The sequence below is a fragment of the Halichoerus grypus genome, chromosome 3 (assembly GCF_964656455.1).
Source record: "Halichoerus grypus chromosome 3, mHalGry1.hap1.1, whole genome shotgun sequence".
Lineage (NCBI taxonomy): Eukaryota > Metazoa > Chordata > Mammalia > Carnivora > Phocidae > Halichoerus > Halichoerus grypus.
Genome location: NC_135714.1, coordinates 119,898,863 through 119,924,922, shown reverse-complemented (window position 1 = coordinate 119,924,922; position 26,060 = coordinate 119,898,863). Strand labels below are relative to the sequence as shown.

Sequence of the window (26,060 nt, the reverse complement as noted above, 5' to 3'; positions counted from 1 at the left end):
TATGTGTTTTGAAACCACAATTCCATTTTCAAGAATTTATCCAAAGAAAATAACCCAGAAGAAATAAAATGAGCTATGTGTAAAAATATACTGTAAATTTAAAGCAACCCGAATGTTACAGTAGGAATTTTATATACAATACAAAAATGATAACCATGGAAGTGTTTAGCAACAGGGGAAAATGTTTATAATATTAAAATGTCAAAAGAAAATGAGATTCAAAGTGGAGGAGCATCATCATGGTGGCCATTAGACAAATTATGCAAATAGATTAGAAAAAGAAAACTAATTTTCATTAGTCGCCTAATGCATGCCGTGCTCTGTGCTAGGTACTTTGTTTAGAACCATCATGTGAGGTGAGCAGGTTCTCTCAATTTTACCTTAACTTAGGTTAAGTAACTTGCTCCAGGAAAAAAAAGTAACTGGTAGGACTAGAATTGAAATTCAAGTCTAACTTACAAACATTTGCTTTCTTACTACTACACATAAAAACTTTGTTGTACTAGGATTATTGAATGACTTTTTAAAAAATTTTCTGTACCATTATTATATTTTTATAACATCATTTTGTAGTTGTTCTAAGAACCTCACAGAGTATCTTAAAAGGCTTTATAATCCAATGCTTTTTACTGTAAATTCATTTAAAATATTTAGTATAGTTTTAGACAAAGATGTCTTTTCACATATGAGTATTTGTCACATGCTTTTTTTGTTTTAACTAATTTTTAAAAATTTCAGTTGCTAAATTTATTCAGCACATTCTTTTCAAGATTTTTCTTGAGAAATGCCTTTTTTGAATCAGGAAGAATCTAGTACTTTTTTTTTACATTTAAGATCTTACTCTGCTTAAATCTTGACTTTTTCCTTTGTGTGGTAGTATAGTTTTATAATCTCAGCTGTAATAGAAGAGGAAATATTGAAGGAAAAGAGAAGGGAGAAAACATTGAGTGTTTGTGTTATTTGATTTGTATATAAATTGTAGTATTTGATTTTGATGTAAGTAACTTGTATTGTTGTGACTGAAACCTCTGGAGATTGCTCTTGCTTCAGAACTGTTTCTTCAGAAAGTGGTAGACCGCTTACGAAGTTGGGATGATCCTTACATTCGTTGACAGCTCCTACTTCGTAGATTACTGAACGCAAATGTCAGGCAGCTATTTTCATTTACCCTTCTTTCCAAAGATATAAACTTTACCCACTTTACCCACTACCCCCAAGTTTACAGGAGGAGGAGAGAACTTTTATTTTGTCATTACAATGGAAAAGGGGGTTCAATATGACACTTGGCTTGGGAACTTTTAGAGAGCTAGAAGTCACCTCCAAACAGACAAGTGTAAGCTTGAATATTTCCGATCAACCTTAAGATATTTTACACAGCAGTGTATGAATCATTGAATTTGAAATGCCAATGAACTTTAAAGTTTTCTAGGAAATGGTAGTCATGTATCAATGTGAATTTCCTGATTTTGGTGACTAGATTGGGGTTATGTAGGGGAATGTCCTCGTTTGTAGGAAATAGATATTAAAACATACAGGGATGATGTGTGTGAAGTCAGTAACTTACTCTCAAGTGGTTCATGAAAAAAGTCCTTTATTGTGCATTTGCAACTTTTGAAGTTTGAGATAGTTTCAAAAAAGTATTTTGAAATACTGAAGAAGATTGGATTGCATTCTGTAATCATAAAAAAGTGAAGCTGACTGGTTGTGAGAGTCCAAAACTGAGTTAGCTACTGGATATTCTTTATTTCAGAAGTAATGGAGCTTTTCATTAAATTATGATTACTTAAGACAAAATTTTATATTTGGTTTTAGAAAACATTATACCTAGTGATCTTAGCATATTTTGATTTAATACATTGTAATTCCTCGATTTCTGGTTGAGAAAAAAATTTACCCGTGAAATTTACGGTAGTTTTCTTATTTAGAAGATTATCTTTAAAAATGTCAGTCATTATGATAAGTGTAATATATTTAAATTGGTCTTTAGTGATGAATCCAGATGACACATTTGAAGTATTAATTGATCAAATAGTTGTAAACCAAGGAAGCCTATTAGAAGATGTGGTTCCTCCTATTAATCCTCCCAAAGAAATTGAAGATCCCAGTGATAAAAAGCCTGATGAATGGGATGAAAGAGCAAAAATCCCAGATCCTTCTGCTGTCAAACCCGAAGACTGGTAAGTGAAGAATTCAGTAGCAAAACATTAGTTGATGTAATTCAGTAATGAGATATTCCATATAAGCGAAGTTTACAACCAGTGAAGCATACTCTTTTAAGCATTAAAATTACTTATTTTGACTATTTTGGGTGAAATACTTATCCAAAATAGATTTTGTAGGGGCACCTGGGTGGCTCAGTTGGTTAAGCTTCCAAATCTAGATTCTGGCTCGGGTTGTGATCTCAGGCATGTGAGATTGAGCCCCACGTCCAGCTCTGCTCTGGGTATGGAGTCTGCTTAAGATTCTGTCTCTACCTCTCTCTTTACCCCCACCCCCCAAAAACCAAACAAAATAGATTTTGTATATCCTTGCCTTTTAATTATCTTAATTTTCATTTTAATTAATATTTTAATTTTCTTGCCTTTTTCAATATTTTTTTTAATGTCTGGTGCTCTGTGTGTGTGTGTTGGGGGGTGGAATTCCATGAATCTAAAACACCAACACTTGACTTTTAATTCCTAGTTTGATCTTTATCATATATGTGTGTGCATATTTTATATAGTTAGTTTTTTCAGTTAATGATTACTGGGCTTGAAATAGCCATATGTTCAACATCTTATAAAACGATATAGGATTCACTCATATTAGATTGCTTAGCTGAGTATTTGTGTTGTTTTCATTCTATAGGATTATGAGTGTTTTCCTTAAAAGAAATGTATTCAGTTCCCGAGTTCCCATAGCTTTGAGTTCAGATGAGAGATACCTGTTAGCTCACCCTAACTCACCCGGTTCCTAGGAGACAGGAAACTGAGAGTGGCTAGCTGACTGGTTCTGGCTCAGGCTCTCTCCTGTGGCTGGAGTTGGGCATTCATCTGAAGGTTTGACCCTGGCTATAAAGTGAGCATCTGCTTCACTTTATAACTGGCTTATGTGGCTGTTGTCAGGAAGTTTCAGTGCCTTGCCACTTGGGCCTCTCCTTATGTGCGGTCATGGCATGGAGGATGGCTCCACCAGAGGGAGTGACCACAGAGGGGGAGAGAGCACACCCACAGAAATTGTAACGGCTTTTGTAGCCTAATCTCAGAAGTGACCGGTCAGCACTTCAGCTGTATTCTGTCACACAGTCTAACCTTGTCTGGTACATTTGGGAGGGGTACTACACGAAGGCATAAATACTAAGTATGATTTTGTTTTTTATTTATTTATTTTTTAGAGGGCTGGGTAGGGGCAGAGGGAGAGGGAGAGAGAGAATCTTAAGCAGGCTCCACACCCAGCATGAATCTCACAACCCTGAGATCATGACCTGAGCCAAAATCCAGAGTTGGATGTTTAACCGACTGAGCCACCCAGGTGCCCCACTAAGTATGATTTTTTAAAGTTCTGTTCTTAGTTTACTAAGAGTTTTGTTTTTTTCCAAGATTGGGTGCTGGATTTTGTAAAGTACTTTTGTGCATCTGTTGATGACCATGTGGGTTTTGTCTCTTATTTTCTTAGTATGGTGTATTATATTGATTGATTTTCAATATTAGACTAACCTTGCAGTCCACCTGGTCAGCAAATATTGTCCTTTTTATATTTGCTGGATTTTCATTGCATGTTTTCTGTCAGATTTATCAAAGTGTAATTTTCATATAGGTTAATTCATTTATTTTAGATATACAGTTCTGTGTGTATTGACAGACATACACAATGATGTAACTACTACCACAATCATGATCTGGAATATTTCTGTCATCCCAAAAAGGTTCCTCATATCCTTTATAATCACTTCCTCCCACCCTTATGCCCTGCAACCGCTGATTTGATATCTGTCTTTTAGAGCTTTGCCTTTTCCAGAATATCGTATAAAATGGAATCATATGGTATACAGCTTTTGTTTCTGGTTTCTTTCACTTAAATAATACTTTTTGAAATTCATCCATATTTTTGTTTATATAAGTGGTTAGTTTTGTTTTAGGGATTTATAGGGATTCATCATAATTTGTTTATCTAGTCACACATTGATGGAAATTCTGGTTGTTTCCAGTTTGGGGCAATTATGAATAAAGTGTTTATAAACACTTGTGGACAGGGCTTTGTGTGAACATAATTTTCCCTTTTTCTTGGGTAAATACCTAGGAGTGGGATTGCCAGATTATACAGTAAGTATATGTTTAAATTTCTAAGAAACTGTCAAACTTTTCCAAAGGGCTATACCATTTTGCATTCACACTAATATTAAGTAAGAGTTATAGATCTTATACATTTATGGCATTTGGTATTATCTGTTTTTTTATTGAGATGTAATTGACATATAACATTGTATTGGTTTAGGTGTACAACATAATGACTTGATGTGTGTGTAAATTGCAAAATGATTAGCACATTAAGTATAATTGACATCCATTACCACACAGTTACAAATTTGTGTGTGTGTGCATGTGTGTGATGGGAACTTTTAAGGCCTACTCTCTTAGCAGCTTTCAAATACACAATACAGTATTATTAACTGTAGTCACCATGCTGTACATCACATCCCCAGGACTTATTTATTTTATAACTAGAGTTTGTACCTTTTGATCTTTTTTTTTAAGATTTTATTTATTTATTTGACAGAGAGAAAACAAGCAGGGGGAGTGGCAGGCAGAGGGAGAGGGAGAAGCAGGCTCCCTGCTGAGCAAGGAGGCCGATGTGGGGCTCAATCCCAGGACCCTGGGATCATGACCTGAGCCAAAGGCCGACCTGCCCAGTGACTGAGCCACCCAGGCGCCCCCTTTTTGATCTCTTGATACTGTTTTTTTGTTTTTGTTTTTCTTTGGCTATTCTAAAAGGTTTGTAGTGATCTCTAATGTCGTTTTGATTTGCATTTCCCTCATAACTAATTATGTCGAGCAACTTTTCACTCACTTCCCATTCATATCATTTCTTTGATCAAGTATTTTTTCAACTTTTTTGTTTTAATTGGGTTATTTTTTATGTTGAGTTATGGAAGCTCTTTATATTCTGGATACAGATATTATATTAGTTATCTATTGCTGTGTAACAAATTATCCCAAAACCTAGCAGCTTAAAACATTATCTCACAGTTTCTGTGATTCAGGAATCAGAACAGATTAGCTGGGTCTTCTGGCTCTGGGTTTCTCACAGGCTGCAATTAAGATGTCAGCTGAGACTGTAGTCATCTAAAGGCTCAACCGGGAGTGGATCCACTTTCAATCCCACTGAAGTGGGTTTTGGCAGGGTTCCGTTTCTCAGAGGACTGAATTGTCATTGTTGGACCGAGAGCCTCAATTCCTTGCTGGATGTTGGCCAGAGTCCTCTCTTGGTTCCTTGCAATCTAGGCCTCTCCATAGAGTAGCTCACAATATAGTAGCTCTCTTCAAGGAAGCGAAAGTGAGGGAAGAGAGAGTGCAGAGAAGATGGACGTCACAGTCCTTACTGCATTAACAGTGTCCTCCACAAATCCATATCTACCCAGAACCTATGATTATGACTTTATTTGGAATTAGGGTCTTTACAGATGTAATCAAATTAAGATGAGGTCATAACTGAATTAGGATCCAATGTGACTGGTGTTCTTAGAAGAAGAGAGAAATTTGGACAGATACACACAGGGAGAACAGCCTGTGACCACTCAGGCAGAAATTGAAGTGATGCATCTATAAGCCAGGGGATGCCGAGTATTGGCAGCACCACTAGAAGCTAAGAAGCAAACTGCCCCTAGAGCCTTCAGAGAGAACACAGCCCTTTCAAAACTTTGACTTCTAGTCTCCAGAGTTCTGTCATTTTAAGGCTGTAGTTTGTGGTACTTTGTTACAGCACCTCAGGAAATTAATACATGGTCTTTTATAACTTAATCTTGGAAGTAACATCCCATCGGTACTTTCTGTTCATTAGTAGCAAGTTCTTAGGTCTGACCCACACTCAAGGAGAGGGGAGCACCCATGGGCATGAGTACCGGGAGGCAGGAGTCATGGGAAACTATTTCCAGAAGCTGCCTGCCTCAGTCCGAGATGACTGCAGTCCTGGCCCGTTCTTTGATTCCAACCTGTCAGAGACCCTGAGCAGAGCACCCAGTAAGGGATGCAGATTCAGAAACTACAGTAGTAAACATTATTTTAAGCTCCTAAATTTTGGGGTTATGCAGCAATAGTCAATTAATACAGATATGCATCATGCAGATATTTCCTCTCACTCTGAGGGTTGTCCTAATTTTCTTTTTTTTAAAATATTTTATTTATTTATTTGACAGACAGTGAGACAGGGAATATAAGCAGGGGGGGTGGAAGAGGGAGAAGCAGGCTCTCCGCCGAGCAGGGAGCCCAATGTGGGGCTCAATCCCAGGACCCTGGGATCATGACCCGAGCTGAAGGCAGACGCTTAACGACTGAGCCACCCAGGTGCCCCTGTCCTGATTTTCTTAACAGAGAACAGAGTTTTAAATTTTTATGGAGTTCAGTTTGTCAGTATTTGTCTTTGATGATTCATGATTTTAGTGTCTTACCTAAGAAATCTTTGCCCAAATGAATGTCACAAATATTTGCGCTTTTTTCTAGACAAATAATTTTGACTAAAACTCTGTTCTAAGTTAATTGTATGTAGTGTGAGATCTAAAACAAGATCAGTTTTTAAAAATATGGATGTCTAATTGTTTCAACACCTCTTGTCATCATTAATGTCTGTAATGATGTGTACTGATGACTCTTTCATTTCTAATATGGTAATTTGTGTTTTTTCTTGATGTGTCTAACTAGAGGTTTATCAATTAAAAAAAAATTTTTTTTAATTTTATTTATTTATTTGAGAGAGAGGGAGAGCCAGCAAGAGAGCACAAGCCGGAGGAGCAGTAGAGGGAGAGGGAGAAGCAGGCTCCCCGCAGAGCAGGGAGCCTGATGCAGGACTCGATCCCAGGACCCTGGGATCATGACCTGAGCCAAAGGCAGATGCTTAACCAAATGAGCCACCCAGGCGCCCTGAGGTTTATCAATTTTATTGATCTTTTTGAAGAACTGGCTTTTGTCTTAGTTTTTCCCCTCTATTGACCTTTTTAAAATTTTGCTATTTACTTTCTTCTTACTTTGAAGCAAATTATTGCTTCTTTTTTTTCGGCCTAATTTATTAAATTAGAAAATCTCTTCTGATAGAAGTAGCTGTAAATTTTCTCTAGACACTGCTTTAGCTATGTTTCACAAATATGTATCATTTATAAGAACATTCAGTTCATACTGTTTTCTAATTTCATTAGTAATTTTTTCTTTGATCTATGTGTTTTTAAATGTGTTGCTTTGGTAGCATTTATTTGGGATTTCCCAGATATAATTCTCATTTTGACTCCCAATTTTTAATTCTATTGTCAGAAAATTTACAAATGTTAATTACATCAGTGTGGTTGAAAGCTTCTATATATTTACTGGTTTTCAGTCTGTTTTCTTACTGAGAGAAGAATATTAAAATCTTTAACTATGGTGATGGATTTGTCTATGTCTCCTTTGAGTTCTGTTAGTTTTTGCTTCATGTATTTTGAAGATCTGTTACTACATCTTTTTGCAGTATTTCATGACCTCTTGAGGAACTAATCACTTTATTATTATAGAATAATATCCTTCTTTATAAACTCTTGTAATACTCTGTCTTGACATCTGCTTTAGTCTCATACTGAGTCAACAGTCCTGCTTTCTTTTAAATCATGTTTCCATTGAATATTATTTTCCATTGTTTACCTGTAACCTATATATGCCTTTATTTTTTTAAATTTTATTTTATTATGTTATGTTAATCACTATACATTACATCGTTAGTTTTTGATGTAGTGTTCCATGATTCATTGTTTGCATATAACACCCAGTGCTCCATTCAATACATGCCCTCTTTAATACCCATCACCAGGCGAACCCATCCCCCCACTCCCCTCCCCTCTAGAACCCTCAGTTTGTTTCTCAGAGTCCATAGTCTCTCATGGTTCGTCTCTCCCTCCGATTTCCCCTCCTTCATTTTTTAAAAAATATTTTGTTATTTATTTGACAGAGAGAGACACAGCGAGAGAGGGAACACAAGCAGGGGGAGTGGGAGAAGGAGAAACGGGCTTCCCGCGGAGCAGGGAGCCTGATGCGGGGCTCGATCCCAAGACCCCGGGATCATGACCTGAGCCAAAGGCAGACGCTTAACGACTGAGCCACCCAGGCACCCCATCTCCCCCTTCATTTTTCCCTTCCTACTATCTTTTCTTTTTTTTTTTTTTTAACATATAATGTATTATTTGTTTCAGAGGTACAGGTCTGTGACTCATCAGTCTTACACAATTCACAGCGCTCACCATAGCAATACCCTCCCCAATGTCTATCACCCAGCCACCCCATCCCTCCCACCCCCCCACCACTCCAGCAACCCTCAGTTTGTTTCCTGAGATTAAGAATTCCTCATATCAGTGATATCATATGATACATGTCTTTCTCTGATTGACTTATTTTGCTCAGCATAATACCCTCTAGTTCCATCCACGTTGTTGCAAATGGCAAGATTTCGGGTTTTTTGATGGCTATTCCATTGTATATATATATTTGTATATATATACCACATCTTCTTTATCCATTCATCTGTTGATGGACATCTTGGCTCTTTCCACAGTTTGGCTATTGTGGACACTGCTGCTATAAACATCGGGGTGCATGTACCCCTTCGGATCCCTACATTTGTATCTTTGGGGTAAATACCCAGTAGTGCAATTGCTGGGTGGTATGGTAGCTCTATTTTCAACTTTTTGAGGAACCTCCATACTGTTTTCCAGAGTGGCTGCACCAGCTTGCATTCCCACCAACAGTGTAGGAGGGTTCCCCTTTCTCCGCATCCCCGCCAACATCTGTCGTTTCCTGACTTAATTTTAGCCATTCTGACTGGTGTGAGGTGCTCATTGAGGTTTTGATTTGGATTTCCCTGATGCTGAGCGATGTTGAGCACTTTTTCATGGGCCATTTGGATGTCTTCTTTGGAAAAATGTCTGTTCATGTCTTCTGCCCATTTCTTGACTGGATGATTTGTTCTTTGGGTGTTGAGTTTGACAAGTTCTTTATAGATTTTGGATACTAGCCCTTTATCTGATATGTCATTTGCAAATATCTTCTCCCATTTTGTCAGTTGTCTTTTGGTTTTGTCGACTGTTTCCTTTGCTGTGCAAAAGCTTTTTATCTTGATGAAGTCCCAATAGTTCATTTTTGCCCTTGCTTCCCTTGCCTTTGGCGATGTTTCTAGGAAGAAGTTGCTGTGGCTGAGGTCGAAGAGGTTGCTGCCTGTGTTCTCCTCTAGGATTTTGATGGACTCCTGTCTCACATTTAGGTCTTTCATCCATTTTGAGTTTATTTTTGTGTGTGGTGTAAGGAAATGGTCCAGTTTCATTCTTCTGCATGTGGCTGTCCAATTTTCCCAACACCATTTGTTGAAGAGACTGTCTTTTTTCCATTGGACATTCTTTCCTGCTTTGTCAAAGATTAGTTGACCATAGAGTTGAGGGTCCATTTCTGGGCTCTTTATTCTGTTCCATTGATCTATGTGTCTGTTTTTGTGCCAGTACCGTACTCTCTTGATGATTACAGCTATAGCTTTATTTTTAAAGTGATTTTTCAGTAGGCAATTTATATGTGGTCTTGTTTTTTAAGTGGAGTGTTTTAAACCATCTACATTTAATGTAATTATTAATATGGTTGGATATAAACTGTACTTGTTTTCTTCCTACTTGTTTTCTGTTTGTCCCATATATTCTGTACTTGAAAATATTTTTTCCTGAATTTTTTTAGATGGAGTTATTTTATTTTATTTTTTAGTCTTCTATTTTTTCTTTCCTATTGGCATACTACCTTTTCCTCTGTGGTTTATTATTTTAGTGTTGCTCTAGGGTTTACAATATGCATCTCTAACTTATTTCAGTCTACTGTCATTATACCTCTTTATGTCTATGTTAATCTTATAAGGGTCTTATATTTTCCTCCTTCCATCCTTCATGCATTATCATACCTTTACTTCCTCTGTCTGTACTATGAAGGCCACACATATTTATTCTTCCATCACTATCTTTTAATCAGACAGTTATTAGGAGAAAAGTTCTTTTATTTATTATTTAGTTAGCGTTTCTGATACTCTTGTGTAGATAAACATTTTTGTCTGTTGTTTTCCCTCTTCCTGATAAACTTCTCTTAACACATTGTGGTACATGTGTGCTGTCATTGAATCCTCTCAACTTTTAATTATCTGAAAATTTATTTTACCTTAATTTTTGAAGGATGTTTTCACTATTGAATTGTAAGTTGATAGTTATTTTAAAACAATCATTTTTTTTTAAAAGATTTTATTTATTTATTTGACAGAGAGAGACACAGTGAGAGAGGGAACACAAGCAGGGGGAATGGGAGAGGGAGAAGCAGGCTTCCCGCTGAGCAGAGAGCCCGATGCGGGGCTCGATCCCAGGACCCTGAGATCATGACCTGAGCCGAAGGCAGACGCCTAATGACTGAGCCACCCAGGCGCCCCTAAAACAATCATTTCTTGAGTTGTCTTGAGGCTTATATTGTTTCTGATATGCCAGTTGTTATTCTCATCCTTTTACTCCTTGACCTAATATGTAATTTTTTCCTGTTTGGTTTTAAGATTCACTGTTACTGTTTTCAACAATTTGGTTTTGTTGTGCCTTGGGTGTGTGTGAGTGTGTGTGTGTGTGTGTGTGTGTGTGTGTGTTTGCCTTGCTTTTGAGCTTTTTGGGATGTGGCTGTGTAGTTTGTATCAAATTTGGGTTATAGTTGGCCATTATTTCTTTGAATATATGTTCCTTCCCATCTCTTTTTTTGGGACACCCCATAAATGTATGTTAGACTGCTTTATAGTTTTTCACAGGTCACTTAGGATCAATTCATTTTTTAGAATCAATTTTTTTCTCTCTGCTTCATTTTGGAAAATGTCTACTCCTATTTCTTTAAGTTCTTGCTTGTTTGTAAACATTGGGGTTACTACCTACTCAGAAATAGAGTAAGTAGTACTGGATAACCAAAGATGTTTACTTGTTAACTCTCTTGTAGATAAAGAGAGATACTGATTACTAATAAAAATGTCTTTGCTTTCAAGCAAATAGTATGATAGGGAAGCAGGTTTTACAAGGTAGGAAGAACAGTATGATTTTTAAAAAAATTAATAAAAAGTCACTTAATGCATAACTTTAATGAATTCATACTTTCAGAAAGGGTAGGACTACATCTCTCCATGTGGATTTTCTTACATTGTTTCATATTTGTTTACCCAAAAAGAGTAAGGCTGAGACATAAGTTTGGCCTTAAATGAGATAAACTGCTTATAATAACCTCTTTCTGATTGGTGATACATGTTAGAATTTGTTTCATAAACTGCTAAAAGAAATGTTCCCTTAAATTTTAAACTCTAGTTACTTGGAGCTCTGACAGACTCCAGATGACACTGATATCAGGCAAGTACAAGTCTTTACATATAGAGAGTCGATTATTTGAGTTTATTTTGTTATTTAGGTTTGTTTGAAAAATCATAATGTAACCTTTTGTTTAAAATTTCTACTTTTCTATAAAGATGAAGTTCTATTCAGTACTTACTATGATTATGTTTATATACTTAAGAATTTGTTTTCTAAGTGTTATTTTTTTAATGAAAATACAAAATTACTAGAATTAAATATGGTGAGTTAAAAAAATAATATCGGAGTAGGGAAGACATTTCCAAATATGATGTAAAATTGAAGAATCATAAAAGAATTATCAATAAATTTCAACTACATGAAAATAAATTATTTGAATATGGCAGAAAAAAACCCCACCTACCATAAACTATATCAAAAAATACATGAGAAACTGGAAAAAATATTTTCAATTCATATAGCTGACAGAGAGATAATTTTGTATTAGTTCCTAATATATTCCAGGATATTCATTATAGCATTATTTGTAATAGTACATTTTTGGGAACACTAAATGTCCCTCACAGTAACTGGGTTAAATAAATTATGGTATATCCACAAATTAGAAAACTGTACAACTGTTAATAACTGTATATAAAACAGCTTGTAAAGCTGTCTTGGCACATAGTGGGCTCCCAATATGTGTTTGTTGATGAATGAATGAGTGTTTAAGTGAACAAAAGCGATGTTGAACATACTCTGTGTAGAAAGCTATCATTTGTGTTTAAAAAAAAGAATATATACAAATATGTGTGTATGCATGGATCACAGCAGGGAACATATACAAGAAAGTGACAAGTTAGCAGAAGATTTTGGTGGACGAGAGATGGGGGAGGTAGTAGGCACAAAGACAGAAGGGTAGGAGATGTCTTTTGGTATCTTCTGAATTTTGTAACATATGCATTTTTAAACCTTTTGAATAATTAATACTTGGCACAAAATACTGTATTTGCAGGGATGAAAGTGAACCTGCCCAAATAGAAGATTTAAGTGTTATTAAACCTGATGGCTGGCTTGATGATGAACCAAAATTTATTCCAGATCCTAATGCTGAAAAACCTGATGACTGGTAAACATTCTTCATCCTCACATGTCAATCTCATACATTTCTTGCTTTTTGTTACTATTTCATATGACTGACAGGAGAAACTTGAGGTTACTATACTTGAGGTTACTATAAATGTGTAGATACACATTTTCATCTGTGGAACTTTTATGTTGAATTTTTTCCTAATTTCCTAAGGAATGAAGACATGGATGGAGAATGGGAGGCACCTCGTATTTCTAATCCAGCATGTCGAATTGGGTGTGGTGAGTGGACACCTCCCCTGATAGATAACCCCAAATACAAAGGAGTGTGGAGACCTGCAATGATAGATAATCCTAACTACCAGGTAATAACCACTTCTTACAATTGCATAGTAAAGTTTAAAGTGCTGTGATAATTCTAGTTTTGATAATGTTATGTTAACTTTTAGAAATTTGATTTGTAATAGTATGCATTAACTATCGTAAGAAGTCAAAGAAAATAGACTCCAACTAATTTATATTTAAAAAGTAAAGTATTCTTGGGGCACCTGGCTGGCTCAGTCCATAGAGTATGCAACTTTTGATCCCTGCATTCTGAGTGCAAGCCCCACGTTGGGCCTAGAGTTTACTTTAAAAAAAAATAGTAAAGTATTCTTTATGTAATTTTCTGGGGGAATAATATTAAGAACTAAAGATGAGACACTTCATACTGTATTTTTCCCTGGTAATTGATGATCACTCTGGAATCAAGTTCTATTTTAGAATTAAACATAAGAAATGAGTTCTGATCAGGAGACCTCACATTGTACATTTTAGTAATTAATTCCTGTGTTTAATTAATGTGCTCCTTATTTTCTGGTGTTATTAAACTTTGGATTTTTTAAAATATGAATTAGATACCTTTTGAGTGTACCTAGATTTTTGGGTAGAAATCTCTAGGTTATCCATTTAACCCTGTAGTTTTATCTAATTATTCATTGACATTTTCTAATATTTATTATATGGATGCAGTTATATATTCCAGTTGTTTACTATAGTTTTTTTTTTCATTGCATTTATCACAGAGTGTTTATTTTGGTAACGTCTTTGTTGAATGTCTGTCTCCCTCATTACTTTAAATTTAATCAAGGAACCATGTCTCTCTTGATCATCACTCTGTCCCTAGCATCTGGCGTAGTGCCTGGTACAGAATAGACATATATGATGGAGGAATGAATGAGTAATCATATTGTCAATTTTTTTTGATTTGATTGAGTTTAATCATTTAAGATCTAATGGAACTTTTATGTTGAATTTTTTTCTGAGGTTCAGCCATGACTGATAATTGATGTCCATTATGGGTATATGTTAAAAGGAGTGGCTTCCCCTCTGCCTTCAGCTCAGGTCATGATCTCAGGGTCCTGGTATTGAGCCCTGCATGGGGCTCCCTGCTCAGTGAGGAGTCTGCTTCGCCCTCTCCCTTTGCCCCTCCCTGCTACTTGTGCATGTTCTCTCTCTCTCTCTCTCAAATAAATAAATAAAAGTGCATTATAAAAAAAATTAAAAAAAATAAAAGGAATGGCTTCATATTTACCATACAGTGCTCTCTCTGATTTGTGTAATTTTAATGACTTCTTGCCTTGAATAACTTTACTAAATGTAAAAAAACTTGTCTAAAATAGTATCACTTACTTGTGAAATTTAGTTACTCAAGTTTCTGTGTGTGTTGGGTTTTCACTTTGCCTATTTTTGCAGTTTAAAGTCAGTTTTATTCATAGGGAACATTGTGTACAGAATGAGAAGAACCAAGTTTTTATTTCCAGTGACTTGCTAATGAGTTAATATCAGTTAATGCTTTCTTTTTTCTCCAATTAGTACTGCTGATTTCATTCAACAACAATGACTTCTTTTTTTTTTTTTTTGAGAGAGAGAGAGACGGAAGGGGCAGAGGGAGAAGGAGAGAGAGAATCTCAAGCAGGCTCCACGCCCAGCATGGAGCCCAACATGGGGCTCATCTCCCATCTCTGAGATCATGATCTGAGCCGAAATCAAGAGTTGGACACTTAACTAAGCCACCCAGGCGCTCCATCCACAACAATGACTTCTTGAATAGCATTTATAATGGGATTATTTTATTTGAAAGTGTCTTTAAATTATTTTTTTCTTTATTATTTTTTCCAGGGAATCTGGAGTCCTCGAAAAATTCCTAATCCAGATTATTTTGAAGATGATCATCCATTTCTTCTGACTTCTTTCTGTGCTCTTGGTTTAGAGCTTTGGTCTATGACCTCTGATATCTACTTTGATAATTTTATTATCTGTTCAGAAAAGGAAATAGCAGATCGCTGGGCTGCAGATGGTTGGGGAGTGAAGATAATGGTAGCAAATGCTAACGAGGTACAGTATTTACCATAGAGTAGTCATAGGACTTCATCCTGGTTATGGGTTATACAAATGGCCCTTAAGAGGTAAATAAATATGCAATAATTAGTAAATGTACTTAAATAAATTTGTCGATAAAATAGTTAGCCTTACTATATTATGATACAACTTCATCTTGAACTGTATAATGAACTATATATATGTGTATGTCTTCATTAAATTATGATAGCATAATGGGATTTAATTGCCTACTTGCTATTTATAAGGAGACTACTTAATATCCTGGTCACCTTGTTAATTCACGGCTTAAGTGGTTAACAGTAATGTAAATATTATTCTTTACTCATTTTAATTATTTTTCACTTAGAGGAGTACAGCGGATTTTAAAACTTATTATTATTAAATTGTGTTCCATTATTTTTTTACTCAAATCTTAACACTGTTTAGAAATACTAAGCTAAATATTTCAACAGAATGCATCTTGGAGAATGTATCTTTAAAATCAATTACTGTAAAGGAAAATACCTTACATTTGGTTTCTTTGGACATTAGCAAAAACTATCAAAAGAGTAGGTAAAGGGGTTTTCATTTTGAAACTTTTTAAATTTTTGAAACATTTAATGATTTTAGATTTTAAATTTTGAAACATTTAATGATTTTAGATTTCATTTTAATGAGAGAAGCTGTTTCCTCACACAGGTTGTGTGTGAAATTTGTTAATAAAAAAAAGAAAACACAGTAATTCCCAGGTTCTTTAAAAGTACAGAACCAAAATGAGTTATCGAGCATTTATACTTCTAAATGAAGGAGATAATACATCCATAAAGAGTAGTTCTATCCTTAAGCTTACCAAAAAAATAAAATTGTCATAATTCTTGCTGATAGGTTAGTGATTCTACCTATGTAGTAACACATCTTCTACTACAAAGTCTCAAACAATGATACATGCTAATAGAATTTAAACTCTACAGTGGATAAGATGGGAAAATAAAATATTTTTAGCCTACAAGTTCATCACTCCTTAATATAAAACACCTATCTAAAATAAGCTGTTTTTTTGTAGGTGGTATTTCCTAAAAAATGTTTATAAAATCTGAATTTCATTTTTATGCTTACTTCTTCTATAGCCTGGTATATTTAAACAGTTAGTGGTAGCTGCTGAAGAGCGCCCATGGCTTTGGCTCATTTATCTTGTGACTGCAGGGCTTCCAATAGCATTAATTGCTTCATTTTGTTGGCCAAGAAAAGTCAAGGTAAAGAAATTGAATTTCCTTCAACTTAAAATAAGTCTGTTAGTGTTTAGGAGTTCTATTGAGCAAGTGATTCTTTTTTTTTTTTTAATTTAAATTCAGTTAATATATAATGTATATTAGTTTCAGAGGTAGAGGTTAGTGACTCATCTGTCTTATATAATTCCCAGTGCTCATTACATCATGTGACCTCCTTCATGTCCATCAGCCAGTAAACCCATCCCTCTACCCCCTACCCCTCCAGCAACCCTTAGTTTCCTATGATTAAGAGTCTCTTACGGTTTGTCTCCCTCTCTGATTTCATCTTATTTTATTTTTTCCTCTCTTCCTCTATGATCTTCTGCATTGTTTCTTCAATTCCACATATCAGTAAGATCATATGATAATTGTCTTTCTCTGATTGACTTATTTCGCTTAGCATAATACCCTCTAGTTCCATCCACGTCATTGCAAATGGCCAGATTTCATTTTTTGATGGCTGAGTAGTATTCCATTGTGTGTGTGTGTGTGTATATATATCTTCTTTATCCATTTACTTGTCGATGGACATCTGGGCTCTTTCCATAGTTTTGCTGTTGTGGACATTGCTGCTGTAAACATTGGGGTGCAGGTGCCCCTTCAGATCACTACATTTGTATCTTTGGGGTAAATACCCAGTAGTACAATTGCTGGGTCATAGGGTAGCTCTATTTTCAACTTTTTGAGGAATCTCCATACTGTTTTCCAGTGGCAAGTGGCAGCACCAGCTTGTGTTCCCACCCACAGTGTAGGATGGTTGCCCTTTCTCTGCATCCTTGCCAACATCTGTCATTTCCTGACTTGTTAATTTTAGCCATTCTGACTGGTGTGATGTAGTATCTCATTGTGGTTTTGGGATTTGTATTTTCCAGATGCCGAGTAATGTTGAACATTTTTTCATGTGTTTTTTGGCCATTGGGATGTCTTCTTTGGAGAAATGTCTGCTCATACCTTCTGCCCATTTCTTGATTGGATGATTTGTTCTTTGGGTGTTGAGTTTGACAAGTTCTTTATAGATTTTGGATACTAGCCCTTTATCTGATATGTCATTTGCAAATATCTTCTCCCATTCTGTTGGTTGTCTTTTGGTTTTGTCAACTGTTTATTTTGCTGTGCAAAAGCTTTTTATCTTGATGAAGTCCCAATAGTTCATTTTTGCCCTTGCTTCCCTTGCCTTTGGAGACATGTCTAGCAAGAAGTTGCTGCGGCCAAGGTCACACAGGTTGCTGTCTGTGTTCTCCTCTAGGATTTTGATGGATTCCTATCTCACATTTAGGTCTTTCATCCATTTTGAGTCTATTTTTGTGTATGGTGTAAGGAAATGGTCCAGTTTCATTCTTCTGCATGTGGCTGTCCAATTTTCCCAACACCATTTGTTGAAGAGACTGTCCTTTTTTTTTTTTTTTTTTAAGATTTTATTTATTTGACAGAGAGACACAGTGAGAGAGGGAACACAAGCAGGGGGAGTGGAAGAGGGAAAAGCAGGCTTCCCGCTGGGCAGGGAGCCCGATGTGGGGATCAGTCCCAGGACCCTGGGATCATGACCTGAGCCAAAGGCAGACGCTTAACGACTGAGCCACTCAGGCGCCTGAAGAGACTGTCTTTTTTCCCATTGGATATTCTTTCCTGCTTTGTCGAAGATTAGTTGACCATAGAGTTGAGGGTCCATTTCTGGGCTCTCTGTTCTGTTCCATTGATCTATGTGTCTGTTTTTGTGCCAGTACCATGCTGTCTTGATGATTACAGCTTTGTAATAGGGCTTGAAGGCCGGAATTGTGATGCCACCAGCTTTGGTTTTCTTTTTCAACAATCCTTTGGCTATTCGGGGTCTTTTCTGATTCCATACAAATTTTAGGATTATTTGTCCCAGCTCTGTGAAAAAAGTTGATGGTATTTTGATTGGGATTGCATTGAATGTATAGATTGCTCTAGGTAGCATAGACATTTTAACAATATTTGTTCTTCCAATCCATGAGCATGGAATGTTTCTGCATTTCTTTGAGTCTTCCTCAGTTTCTTTCATGCATGGTCTATAGTTTTCTGAGTACAGATCCTTTGTGTCTTTGGTTAGGTTTATTCCTAGGTATCTATGGTTTTGGGTGCAGTTGTAAATGGGATCGACTCCTTAATTTCTCCTTCTTCTGTCTCATTGTTAGTGTATAGAAATGTAACTGGGGGTGCCTGGGTGGCTCAGTTGTTAAACGTCTGCCTTTGGCTCAGGTCATGATCCCAGGGTTCTGGGATTGAGCCCCGCATCGGGCTCCCTGCTCAGTGGGAAGCCTGCTTCTCCTTCTCCCACTCCCCCTGCTTGTGTTCCCTCTCTCGCTGTGTCTCTCTCTGTCAAATAAATAAAATCTTAAAAAAAAAAAAAAGAAATGTAGCTGATTTCTGTGCAGTGATTTTATATCCTGCCACTTTGCTGAATTCCTATATGAGTTCTAGCAATTTCGGGGTGGAGTCTTTTGGGTTTTCCACATAGAGTATCATGTCATCTGTGAAGAGTGAGAGTTCGACTTCTTTGCCAATTCAGATGCCTTTTATTTCTTTCTGTTTTTTGATTGCTGAGGCTAGGATTTCTAGTACTATATTGAATAGCAGTGGTGATAGTGGACATCCATTCCATGTTCCTGACCTTTAAGGGAAAGGCTCTCAGTTTTTCCCTATTGAGAATGAAACTTGCTGTGGGTTTTTCATAGATGGCTTTTATGATATTGAACTATGTTCCCTCTATCCCTACACCGTAAAAAGTTTTAATCAAGAAATGATGCTGTACTTTGTCAAATGCTTTCTTTTTTTTTTTTTAAAGATTTTATTTATTTATTTATTTGAGAGAGAGAGAGAGAGAAACAGCATGAGAGGGGATAGGGTCAGAGGGAGAAGCAGGCTCCCCACCGAGCCGGGAGCCCGATGCGGGACTCGATCCCAGGACTCCGGGATCATGACCTGAGCCGAAGGCAGTCGCTTAACCGACTGAGCCACCCAGGCGCCCTGTCAAATGCTTTCTCTGCATCTATTGAGAGGATCATATGTTCTTTTTCTTTCTTCTATTAATGTAGTGTATCACATTGATTGATTTGTGGATGTTGAACCACCCTTGCAGCCCAGGAATAAATCCCACTTGGTCGTGGTGAATAATCCTTTTAATGTACTGTTTGATCCTATTGGCTAGTATTTTAGTGAGAATTTTTGCATCCTTGTTCATCAGGGATATTGGTCTGTAACTCTGCTTTTTGGTGGGGTCTTTGTCTAGTTTTGGGATCAAAGTAACGCTGGCCTCAGAGAAAGAGTTTGGAAGTTTTCCTTCCATTTTTATTTTTTTGAAACAGCTTCAGAAGAATAGGTATTAATTCCTTAAATGTTTGGTAGAATTCTCCTGGGAAGCCTTCTGGCCCTGGACTTTTGTTTGTTGGGAGATTTTTGATTACTGCCTCAATTTTCTTGCTGGTTATGGGTCTGTTCAGGTTTTCTATTTCTTTCTGTTTCTGTTTTGGTAGTTTACACATCTCTAGGAATGCATCCAATTTCTTCCAGGTGCTTAATTTGTTGGCATATAATTACTCATAATATGTTCTTATAATTGTTTGTATTTCTTTGGTGTTGTTTGTGATCTCTCCTCTTTCATTCATGATTTTATTTATTTGGGTCCTTTCTCTTTTCTTTTTGATAAGTTTGGCCAGGGGTTTATCAATCTTTTGTTTAATTTTTAAAATTTAATTTAATTTATTTTATTTTATTTATTTGAGACAGAGAGAGTGAGCAAGACAGAGAGCATGAGTGGGGTGGAGGGGGAGAGGGAGAAGCAGACTCCCCACTGAGCAGGGAGCCCAACACACGGCTTGATCCCAGGGCCCTGGGATTATGACCTCAGCCGAAGGCAGACACTTAACTGACTGAGCCACCCAGGTGCCCAATCTTAGTAATTCTTTCAGAGAACCAGCTCCTAGTTTCGTTGATCTGTTCTACTATTCTTTTTGTTTCTATTCCATTGATTTCTTCTCTAATCTTTATTAATGCTCTTCTTCTCCTGGGTTTATGCTTTATTTGCTGTTCTTTCTCCAGCTCCTTTAGGTATAAGGTAAGGTTGTGTATTTGAGACCTTTCTTGTTTCTTGAGAAAGGCTTGTAGTGCTATATACTTCCCTCTTAGGACCACCTTTGCTGCATTCTGAAGGTTTTGAACATTTGTGTTTTCATTTTCATTTGTTTCCATGAATTTTTTTTTAAAAGATTTTATTTATTTATTTGACAGAGAGAGATACAGCAAGAGAAGGAACACAAGCAGTGGGAGTGGGAGAAGGAGAAGCAGGCTTCCCGCTGAGCAGGGAACCTGATGTGAGGCTCGATCCCAGGACTCTGGGATCATGACCTGAGCCGAAGGCAGATGCTTAACGACTGAGCCCCCCAGGTGCCCCTGTTTCCGTGAATTTTTTAAAATCCTTCTTTAATTTCATGGTTGGCCCGTTCATTCTTTAGTAGGATGCTCTTTAGTCTCCAGGTATTTGAGTTCTTCCCAAATTTCCTCTTGTGATTGAGTTCCAGTTTCAAAGCATTGTGGTCTGATAATATGCAGGGAATAATCTCAATCTTTTGGTAATGGTTGAGACCTGATTTGTGACCCAGCATGTGATCTATTTTGGAGAATGTTCCATGCGCAATCAAGATGAATGTGTATTCTATTGCTTTAGGGTGGAATGCTCTGAATATATCTGTGAAGTCCATCTGGTCCAGTGTGTCATTCAAAGTCCTTGTTTCCTTGTTGATTTTCTGCTTAGATGATCTGTCCACTGCAGTGAGTGGGATGTTTAAGTCCCCTACTATTATTGGATTATTATCGATGTGTTTCTTTGATTTTGTTATTAATTGGCTTACGTAATTGGCTGCCTCCCATGTTAGGGGCATAAGTATTTACAATTGTTAGATCTTCTTGTTGGATAGACCCTTTAATTAATGATATAGTGTCCTTCCTCATCTCTTATTACAGTCTTCGATTTCAAATCTAATTTGTCGGGGTGCCTGGGTGGCTCAGTCGGTTAAGTGTTTGCCTTCAGCTCAGGTTGTGATCCCAGGGTCCTGGGATTGAGCCCCATGTCGGGCTCCCTGCTCAACAGGGAGTCTGCTTCTCCCTCTCCCTCTGCCGCTTCCCCTGCTTGGGTTCTCTCTCTCTCTGTCAAATAAATAAATAAAATCTTTAAAAAAATAAAATCTAATTTGTCTGTTATAAGGATTGCCGCCCCAGCTTTCTTTTGATGTCCATTAGCATGAAAATTGATTTTCCACCCCCTCACTTTCAATCTGGAGGTGTCTTTGGGTCTAAAATGAGTCTCTTGCAGACAGCATATCATTGGGTCTTGTTTTTTAATCCAGTCTGATACCCTGTGTCTTTTGATTGGGGCATTTAGCCCATTTACATTCAGGGTAACTATTGAAAGATATGAATTTAGTGCCATTGTATTGCCTGTAAGGTGACTGTTACTGTATATTGTCTGTGTTCCTTCCTGGTCTGTGTTGCTTTTAGGCTCTCTCTTTGCTTAGAGGACCCCTTTCAGTATTTCTTGTAGGGCTGGTTTGGTGATCACAAATTCTTTTACTTTCTGTTTGTCCTGGAAGCTTTTTATCTCTCCTCCTATTTTGAAAGACATCCTTGCTGTTTAAAGTATTCTTAGGTGCATATTTTTCTCATTTAGCACCCTGAATATGTCATGTCAGTCTTTTCTGGCCTGCCAGGTCTCTGTGGATAGGTCTGAGCAAGTGCTTCTTAAAAGCCATAAGCTAAATTTCCTATAAGTTTTTATTGCTGATTCACTGTGTTTGATATCAGTTATTGCAAAAAAAAAAAACCCAAAACTTAAAAAATAGAGCTTTGCTTTTACTAAAAATAGCTTATGTTAAACTACTACAGAAAAAATATGAAGATTCAGAGTATAAAAAAACTGACATATGTAAACCACAAACAAAGGGAGCACTAGAGCAAGAAGTGAAGGAAAAGAAAGCTGCCCTGGAGAAACCAGTAGATTTGGAAGAAGAAGAGAAGCAAAGTGATGGTGAAACTCTTGAAACTCCTGAAAAAGGTAGGATAATGACAGGTAGGTAGGTAGCCAGCCAAAGGTAGGATAGTGATAGTGAGTTACAGTGGGGACCCTGGGCAAAGCTCCTAAAAAGAGCACATGATCTGGTAAACACTAGCTGTTGCACTTGATTATTGTCAAATATCTGCCATCTGAATCCCCATGAGTCCATGACCGTGGCAGAGGGGAGTAATGGCCCCTGCCTGGATGCTGTACCCAGAGCAGTCGTCCTGCTTACAGTTCTTGTTTTCTAGGAAGAGAGAGGTTTAAGAGCAGGTGTGAACCCCATGTGTCGTAGCTGTTTGCAGGGGCTTTTCTTGTCCACAAGAATGTAGATGAGATGGGAGGCCAGACAGCACAGCCTCTGTAGGAGAGGAATAGGTTTAAAATTCACACCCAGTCTTTTAGTAAAAGGCTGTTGTTCATCAGATAGTTTATCATATCGAAAGAATAATTTAATGGCCCAAAAGGACTGCTGCGTCATATGTCCCCTTCCCACCCTATACTAAACTCATCAACATGTTCGAACTGAAGAACTGAGGCTTTTTGGTGGGTCTCCATTGAGACTTGCTTACACTCATCTAGGTATTAATAAACTGTCACTATTTGCCAGGTGTCTCAAGTCAGGCTCCAGACTGAGCCCCTTACAACTTAAATTATGTCTTGAGCACTGTTTTTAACTTAATAATTGATGAAACAGTTGACTTAAAAATTATACTCTCAAAAAAATACACACAGATGTATATTTACATATGTACGTGTCCATATGTATACACATATACACATATATATTTGCTTTTCATATTACATGTAGACTGAATGCTTAAGAATTTCTTAAACCTCTCTTCCCTCAAATATGATGATTTATGTATAAAATGTTGTAAAATAATGAATATTTGCAATTAATTTTTTAGAAATTTCTCATGATAGAAATTGCTTTTAAATATTGGAATTTAAATAAATCCCCTTGTTGTATTTAATACTTCTCAGTAGCAAAATTCTAATTCAGGTCTTTGCCTGTAATAAAAATCTGTATTCTAGAAGAGGAAGGTGAACCTGAGGAAAAGAGTGAAGAAGAAATTGAAATCATAGAAGGACAAGAAGAGGGTAATAAATCAAATAAGTCTGGATCAGAGGATGAGGTAAGCAACTCTTTAACAGAAAATAAACTAGATTTTGTGTACGATTGTTATCCATAAAAATTATTTTAACAAAGCAGTCTGGTTTATAGAGAATTTTTTCAAGGTCCTACTGTACAAAAATTGGCCATATTTCTCCAAGCTTTCATAAGAGCCTCCATATTATTTTTAAAAGGTATCCATAAAGAAGGTCAGAAAATACTATAATTTATATCATCTTAATGCCTGATGAGAAACAGTATAAAGTAAGCCTGGGGTTTGCAAAATAGAGCTGCATCTGTAAAAAATTATGACTTTGTTAGTCTGTTGAAAATTATTATAAATAGACCATTTGAATATTTAAAAGGTAATTCTGTTTATTACAAGACAGTTTTCTTTATACCCATTATAAAAACATTCTCATGGTCTGAATAATTTATTGTCACATTTTGTAATATTTCATTCATTGGGTAGTTGAGTAGTATCTGCCTGATAGTGTGTTTTTTTCTGAAATCTTTAATAAACTAGTTTTCCCATTAACTTGGTATGTCTACCCCTTTCTGCATCCTGATATATAACAGAACTTTCTACAGTGCCTGTTTTTAGTCTGTTATTCTGGAACCAAATGCCATCCAGGATATGATTCAGAACCAGAGCTTTCTCTTTTTACCCAGCATGTTTTCTTTATCTGCTAGCCTTAGGAGCTATGTGACCTTACCCCAGTCACCCTACTCAGCACCCTCTAGGCAGTGCTAGGCAGGGGAAAATCACAGTTTCGCCTGGCCTCTTGCATATGATGATGTAACCTTGCTGTTTTGTCTCTTTGAAGAAATCTCTCACATAAATTTGTTTTATTGTTATTGTTTGTTTTCTAAAGCCTATTCAGTACATATACTTAGGTACTGGTCTTAATGCCTTGTGAGTTCTTAAAGGAACTTTGGGGGAACCTTAGTATGAATATCCACATTAGAGGAAGCTGGGTGAAGATAATTTCTTCCAGGACAGAGTTTTAAACAGTCATTGTCTCACCTGTCACTCTGAATAACAGTACTTACAGTCATTCAGTTGAATATGTGTCTGGTTATATTTTGCTTCACAAAACATTTTATGTACCTTTAAAAATATTTTAATTCTGTCTTTGTCTTTTAAAAGTCTTCTTATATGTCAGGGGGCTAAAATAAGCCAACTTTTATATAGTATGACCTTGAAAAATAATTATAACTATTTTGTATAATACCATATAATACCTTCATTATTTTATTTTGTTACACAAGTTTAATTTACATGTGAGTGCTTATTGGATAAGGAAAGAAAAAACCCAAACTATAAATTTGATGTTTCCCTTCCCTCTCTCCTAATTTTCTCAAAGTACTGTGTGTCATAAGTTCTGAAAAAGTTTCTGCGAATCTAGCTCAGCAGTCCATTACTTATAGAACTATCGTGATGAAGTTAGTGCTTAATATCCCACAATGAAAAGATCATATAGCCTTTAATTAGCTATGACATTGAGATTAAATTCCAAATGATAAAATCATGAATTGAGTTGTTAGCAGTATTCCTTGTCAGAGGACTTTGATAAGCAGAGTTATTCCAAAAATGTAATCATGCCAAAGGGTGAACAAATTAAAACATGTTAACTTATGTACACATTTTTGATCAGCTTCATGAATTAAAGAACACATATAAGGTAGCATTTGTTAGAACACGTATTTTTGAGAATAAGAAATTTAGTATTTACCCATTGTATGAAAACAACCATCTGCATCATTCTTTCTTCTAGATGAAAGAAGCAGATGAGAGCACGGGATCTGGAGATGGGCCAGTGAAGTCCGTACGCAAGAGAAGAGTACGAAAGGAATAAACTCTATTCAAGTATTTTTAATTCCTGAGCGAGATATTTGGCATTCTAACATCAGTGTGCTAGAGCCGAACTTGAGTCAATCTGCACGTTTCTAATATCTAGCAATGTTATTCTTTCAGACATTTATTTTAGTCTTTCTTTTCAGGAAAAAAAAAAAACAAACTTTGAAGTTACCTGGTCTTTGAATTTAGAATAAAGGAGTGGCACGTTACTTATCCGATTTAAGAGATTACTATCATTAGAAGTTACCGAGTTTTAAAAGTTGGAGAAAGTTTTGGTTTGTACAGAGCAAAATAATATGCAGCAGCTTTCCTGCTGTTGGAAAATCAGTTACTAGAATTTCCTCTTAAACGGCTATATGACGCTATAACGGTAGTTCTATAATAAAAATGAGAGTGTGTTCTGTTGTTCAGAGCTAAACACAATAAAGTTGCTGTATGGTTGTTTGATTCTGTCCACAGTTGAAAGTGTTGTATGTGGCCCCCATTTGCCTGGTTGTGTCAAATTACAGTTAGGGTCTGTTGTTCACTCAAATTATAGATTCCTTTGAAGAGGTGCTTTGTTGACAGGTCAACAAAACAGAAATGTCTTAAGTGTCATTCATAGAATCACTGGTTAATAGTGCTGCATATTTTACATTTGAATGCAAAGATAATAGGTTCATCAAAATATAATGGTGTACAGATACTTTTTAAGCCTTTATAATTGTTTTATGCCCGAACGGCTTACCCTACTTAGAAGATTGCTTATGCATAAAAAT

General features: G+C 36.4%; 1 protein-coding gene across 2 annotated transcripts in view; it reads left to right on the top strand.

Annotated features, from left to right (window-relative positions):
- The window catches only part of CLGN (calmegin), a 59,091-nt gene extending 33,348 nt beyond the window's left edge, over positions 1–25,743 (top strand). For both annotated transcript variants that reach the window (XM_036078942.2, XM_036078941.2), the window contains exons 8-15: positions 1,988–2,177; positions 12,555–12,668; positions 12,843–12,993; positions 14,789–15,004; positions 16,117–16,242; positions 22,156–22,324; positions 23,363–23,463; positions 25,220–25,743. In XM_036078942.2, coding sequence (XP_035934835.1) covers positions 1,988–2,177; positions 12,555–12,668; positions 12,843–12,993; positions 14,789–15,004; positions 16,117–16,242; positions 22,156–22,324; positions 23,363–23,463; positions 25,220–25,300 — 1,148 coding nt within the window. In that variant the 3' untranslated portion in view covers positions 25,301–25,743. The remainder of the gene's footprint in view (positions 1–1,987; positions 2,178–12,554; positions 12,669–12,842; positions 12,994–14,788; positions 15,005–16,116; positions 16,243–22,155; positions 22,325–23,362; positions 23,464–25,219) is intronic.
- Positions 25,744–26,060: the final 317 nt, after the last annotated feature.